General features: G+C 39.0%; 1 protein-coding gene across 1 annotated transcript in view; it reads right to left on the bottom strand.

Moving 5' to 3' along the window:
• Nucleotides 1-1,971, bottom strand: part of LOC101845506 — a gene marked incomplete at its 5' end in the record, with an annotated part of 3,090 nt that extends 1,119 nt beyond the window's left edge. The window contains 2 exon segments of the mRNA XM_013089122.2: nt 372-467; nt 1,924-1,971. Of these exon segments, the coding sequence (XP_012944576.1) occupies nt 372-467; nt 1,924-1,971 (144 nt within the window).
• Between the last annotated feature and the right edge of the window lie 4,101 nt (nt 1,972-6,072).

The following is a 6,072-nucleotide window of genomic DNA, read 5'->3' as shown; positions in this document are numbered from 1 at the left end:
CGCAATTGGACACAGACAATTGAGACAAACCAAAGCAGAATATAAACAGGTAGAGACAACCAAAAAAAAGAGACATATTAAGTATTAAGGTGAGTGGAGACAGAAATAAGATATATGGAGGGGTGTCGGGGCTGCTGAGATAAACGAGGGACATGATAACAAGGGACATAACTTACAAGTTGGCCCAAGCCCCCGGTCGTAGTCTGCTGCTGCGACAAACAAAGGACATAACAAGGGACATAATTATGGACATAACTTACAGGTTGGCCCAAGCCCTCGGTCGTAGTCTGCTGCTGCGACAAACAAAGGACATAACAAGGGACCAAAAAAAAAGAGACAAAACAAGGGACACAATTATGGACATAACTTACAGGTTGGCCCAAGGCTCCGGTCGCGGTCTGCTGCTGCAGGTACTGGATCTGTAGCTGGGCCGGGGCGAAGGACAGCGTGTTACTGGCTGGCTGAGTCTGTCCACACAAACGGGAGAGTTTTGCTTCAGTAAGAGTTTTACGGCACTCGTAACACAATAAAGTCATATAAGTGCCGAAGATTAGAGGTGTTGCAAGAGAGTAACAAACACAAAATTAAAAAGAAGGAGGTGAGAAAACGATGATACACGTTTGATAGGAGAGAAGGAGCAAACCACACCAGAGCACCCGCCAACCACCCACAGACATGAGAGGGCCGGGGTCTAGTGGTAGCTAAATTTTCTCTTATGTTTCAAGAATAAAAAAATAATTCAACATACCCCCCCCCCCCCAACAACCCCAAAACAAAACAAAAAAATACCAAAAAAAGAACAACGGAAAATAAACCCAACAACAAACAAATTAGAACAAAAAACAAAGAATGACAAAATGAAAAAGACCTCAAAAAGCAAAATACCCCCCCCCCCAAAAAAAAACCCCCAACAACAAACAAACCAAAAAAAACAATGAAAAACAATTTCAGTGACAATCAAACCACGGCCTTTCGCACTCACCACAGCCCAGAGTTACATCAATTGAGCTATAATAACAACACAATAAGGTCATAAAAGTGCCGAAGATTAGAGGTGTTACAAGAGAGTAACAAACACAAAAAAGGAGGGGGAGAGATCAGGACGATAGATATTTAACAGCAAAGAAGGAGCAAACCACACCAGAGCACCCGCCAACCACCCACGGGTGAGACTGGCGCTTGTGTGGTTGCCTTTAAACTTACACCATTACACAGAGCAAGATTTCCAAATTTCCAAATGATTGGAAGAGGCTAGCCGTACTTATTTTTAATATGATGACTAGACTGACCAAAACAAAAACAAAATAGGCCTACCGAATTGTAAATAAATTCTTAGTTTGCAGTACCTAAAGTATTTGTATTTGAGACAAATTGAGAGGTGCCTTATTGACAGTGCATGTATTTTAAACCTGAATAATTACTATTAAATGAGACCTGTTTTCTAATGACTATAATGTTAATAGGGCCTAAGATAAGTACGGCTAGACCATCAGGCTAGCCGTACTTATTATTGATGGCTGAATTGTAAATGAAATTTTTAGTTTGCAATGCCTAACGTATTTGTATTTCAAATTTCAGACAAAACCAAAAGGTGCCTAACTGACTTGCATGTATTTTAAACCTGAATAATTATTAGATCTAGATCTAATGAGACCTGTGTACAGGTTTGAGCCGACAGGCCCAAACCTAGATCTAAGAACCGCTAGACTGGCAGTCTAGCATAAATACGGCTAGACTCTCAGGCTAGAGTACAGCTAGCCACTTCGAAAATGATTTTATGTACATATATATCATTGATTTGAAGGCCTTTGGCCCATACATCCGCACATTATAACATATGACTCAGCAGTTACATAAATTGGTGCAGGACATTACAGGGAATACCTATTCCCTAAGACCAAAGAGTAAGAGAAAGTAACTGACCTGTAAGCCTGCTGGTCTGTTGATGACTCGCACCTGGGACCAGGGGTCCTGTTGGAAAGGGTTTAATTTTAGTATGAGTTTTACGGCACTTGCAACACAATAAGGTCATATAAGTGCCGAAGAATAGATGTGTTACAAGAGAGCAACATACACAAAAAGGAAAGAGGAGAGATGAAGACGATAGAGATGTTTGATAGGAAAGAAGGAGCGGAGCAAACCACACCACAGCATTCACCAACCACCCACGAGGGGGTGGGAGGGGGGACATGAGATGGAGGGAAAGTTATAAATAAGAATGGAAGGAAAAGGGGGAGGGAGGGGTTGATACAAAAATGAGCACACCATGTTTGCGAGCCAGTGTGTATGTGTGTGCGTGTCTGTGTGTATGTGTGCGCGCATGTCCCTTAACTGCATGAATTATGAAATATCACTGTAAAAAATTATTGTTGCTGTTTCGTGGGCTTCTTAGGGTCATTATAACACAAATCTATGATTTTTGAAATTTTTGCCCAGTATTCCAGGCTTTTAGGAGGATTTTGCCAATCGGGGTGCATGGTGTTGCCTTTTGGCAACGGCCAGCTCTATTCAGACTCGAGTCCGATTTGATTGTATATCTATTCAATTCGGACTCGAGTTCGAATATGGGTTTTATCTATTTGGACTCAGCTTCTAATTGAGTTAATGTGAGTGTAAAGAGGGTACTATAACTGTTGTCGGGAGATTTTTACGTAAAACCAGAATTAGAACTAACTAGAATCTGGATCTAGAATTATCTAGATTCTTCTAGGACTGTTTAATAGTGTCAAAAGTCAAAAGACTGCACTCTCATTGCCCTATGGCATTGTCTAAGTACACGGTAACCAACAACTACAACTCAGGCTCAGGGTCTTTACACCACCATTATAGTATCATTATTACTTCTACCACCATTTGTCTTTCCACATGCCACATGTATAGATCTAGAATCTAGATCTAGAATCTAGATCGTTTTTCTGTAATTATTTTTTAAAAAATCACATCGCACAAAATGGACAGCCGTGGCCTCTTCCCCCTGCAAGCCGAGAGTGCGTGGTCGACATAATTAACTTAACCCCTGGCAAGGTCAACTCAACTTGTGGTTGGTTGTTCTGTTCATCATACTAATGATGCAGGGAGGGCCAGTTTAGATAGATCTAGAAATCTAGTAGATCTAACTGGATATTATAGCTCACGTCTCGATTGTTAATGTTATCATTATAATCGAAAAAATTCAGTCTAAATTAAGGGGGGGGGGCCAAAATCAAAATTCGGCTCAAAATCATGGAATTTGAGTTGCAGGCATTTTTAGCTTCCTCAGCCTCTCCTACAACTATTTCATAGCATAAGAACCCCCCAAAACCGTATTGTTTCCCATACCGGGCATGTTTGTAACCGCCATTTCCTCATAAAGTCGGTATTTTATTTTTCTTTATCGGCCGTTTTCTCAAAATGCGACTTTTCTCTCTATACTTTTTTGAATAACGCCACCATTTTTCATTCAATCTTCATGAAATTTTCACAGAATGAAGAGAAGAGATAATACTAAAAATTTGTCTGTTGAATTTTTGATATTTGGAATAGATTTTTGTTGGTGTGTCCGGAGTGTGGATTTTCACCGATTTTTCGCAAACTTGAATGTTACCTCAGAAAAAAATTCATTAAAAATTTTCTAATTCGATTAGGAAAAAAACAACGGACAAATTTTTAGATCTAATGTTTGTGAACACGCATGCAAAAAAACAATCAATTTCCATGAGCGATAAGTGCGGTATTCATTACGTAAGACATGTCAATAAAATCCAATATGGCGGCGTATCCATGGAAACGAAACTTTTTTCTCAAATTTGATTGCGGATTTTAAGACTCCTTACTAGATCTATGCTTGTTATATGTGTGAAAGTTGGTAAAATTCGGTCCAGTAATAAGCGAGATAGCCTCCAGGTGTAGCCCCCCCCCCTTAAATGCTGGAAATATGGAATATAGTTGTGTAGATTCTAGATCTAGAAGTAGAGTAGGGCGGGTCCCACCCCTGAAATAAATTGCCGTAACATCGAAACTAACCATTTGCGACATTTATCAATGCCAAAATCGTGTTCAAGGCCCTAAAAAACCTTAAAAAGCTACAAAATAATACCCTTTAAGAGACGGGAGGGTTTCTATAAATTAAATAAATTTACCATATTCAGGAACGAGGGTCGGAAGTCGAATGGACGCCATGCTGGACTCAATTCAGAGTCTGAATATAATTTTTGTATATTCGGATAGTCACTTCGTTTGGCATAAAAGAAAAACTTCCTTCTGCTCCTTACATGCTTGATCAACGGAGATAGCCAACTTATTTTCACAAAGTCAAATGTTCCACTAATGTCAAACAATTTTTTGTAACGTGTCTGCTCTCCTTCACAGTGACGTGTCCTAAATTCTTTGTCCCAATTTGAGAATATAGGCCTACCGGTTTGTGCAACCTTATTTTATTCGTCCAGTAAAACCCTGATTGCGCAGCTACCACAGTCAGAGCAGTATAAAATAATGACAAAGGCTGTAAAAAGTGAGGGGAAATAACTAAAACATCAAAAGTTAAAATGTGTGTACAGTAGCGCCCCCTTTTAGGTATGTTGCCAATTATTGGAAACAGTATGCAGTAAAGGGATATTACATTTTATTGACCCTAGATAGGCAAGTTGGTTTACAAAGCCAAATAAAAACACAAATACATAACTAAAAAAAAAAGATATTTTTTTACTTTCCCTCCCGTCTCACACTTTGCTACCAGTTGTCCATTTTCTACTAGATCTAAATATTGATGCGCTGAATGCGAATATCAACTTCATTTCCGTCGCAAATTAAGTTTTTGAAATATCTGATTGTTCTTAATAGAGACAGACGTGCTTCGGACCAATTGGGGGGTTCCAGAGGGGCTTGCCCCACTGGGGTAAAAGAAAATCTGGGGGGTCACAGGGAGGCATGCCCCCCCGTTTTAATCCATAATTTGATATTTTACAGTTAGATTTGAAATTTTCTTGAAAATAAATGATTTGCGACAGTTTTATTGGCTTTATGTGGGATCCGCAGCAAACAGTACTGCAGCTTGACCCCGAAGCTGTGCATCTGTGTGCAGGAGTGAAAGTAAAAATTTACCAAAAGCATAATTATAAACACATACATACATATAACATACATAAATACACAATATTACACCAATACGGGAATACTCTCACAACCCTGCCATAGCTGGTCGCCACTGTGTAGCGCCCTGTTTTTTTAGCTAGGGTCTTTGTGTCTTGCTCAAGGACACACCCCAGTGACCAGGCATCTGATCCCCATGTCATAGACACTTGCTTGACTTTACTCTTGAGTCTATCTAAACTCACGACTCACTTAGCCACAGGCATATGTCTGTGATAAGTGAAGACGCTACACCTGTGAATGGCCTGGATACTAAATTTTATTCAATTATTTGAACAATTTAGACCTTTCTCCTTTGATGAGTGACCTAAATGTGATTTATTTATTCAATTATTTGGTAAAATTCCCGCCTTTCACCTGTGATGAGTCAAGGCGCTACACTTCTGTGACTGACCTAATTGTGAAATTTTAATTAATCATTTTGTAAAATTTAGGCCTTTCCGCCGCCTGTGATAAGAGAAGGCCCTATGTCTGTGATGTGTGAAGGCTGTACACCCGTGACTGACCCAAATGTGAAACTTTATTAAATAACTTGGTCAAATTCCTGACTTCCACCTGTGATGAGTGAAGGCCGTACATTTCTAACTGACCTGAATGTGAAATTTTATTCAATTATGTGGTAAAATTCAGGCATTTCATTTTTGATGATTGACCTAAATGTGAAATTTTGTTTAATAATTTGGTAAACTTCAGGCCTTTCGCATTTTAATGACTGACCTAAAGGTGAAATTTTGTTTAATTATTTGGTAAAAATTCAGGCCTTTCACCTATGATAAGTGACCTAAATTTGATTTATTTATTCAATTATTTGGTGAAGTTCAGGCCTTTCACCTGTGATAAGTGACCTAAATTTGATTTATTTATTCAATTATTTGGTGAAGTTCAGGCCTTTCACCTGTGATAAGTGACCTAAATTTGATTTATTTATTCAATTATTTGGTGAAG

Source organism: Aplysia californica, unplaced genomic scaffold (genome assembly GCF_000002075.1).
Source record: "Aplysia californica isolate F4 #8 unplaced genomic scaffold, AplCal3.0 scaffold00878, whole genome shotgun sequence".
In the NCBI taxonomy this organism is placed as follows: Eukaryota; Metazoa; Mollusca; class Gastropoda; order Aplysiida; family Aplysiidae; genus Aplysia; species Aplysia californica.
This window is presented reverse-complemented; position numbering and strand designations above follow the sequence as displayed.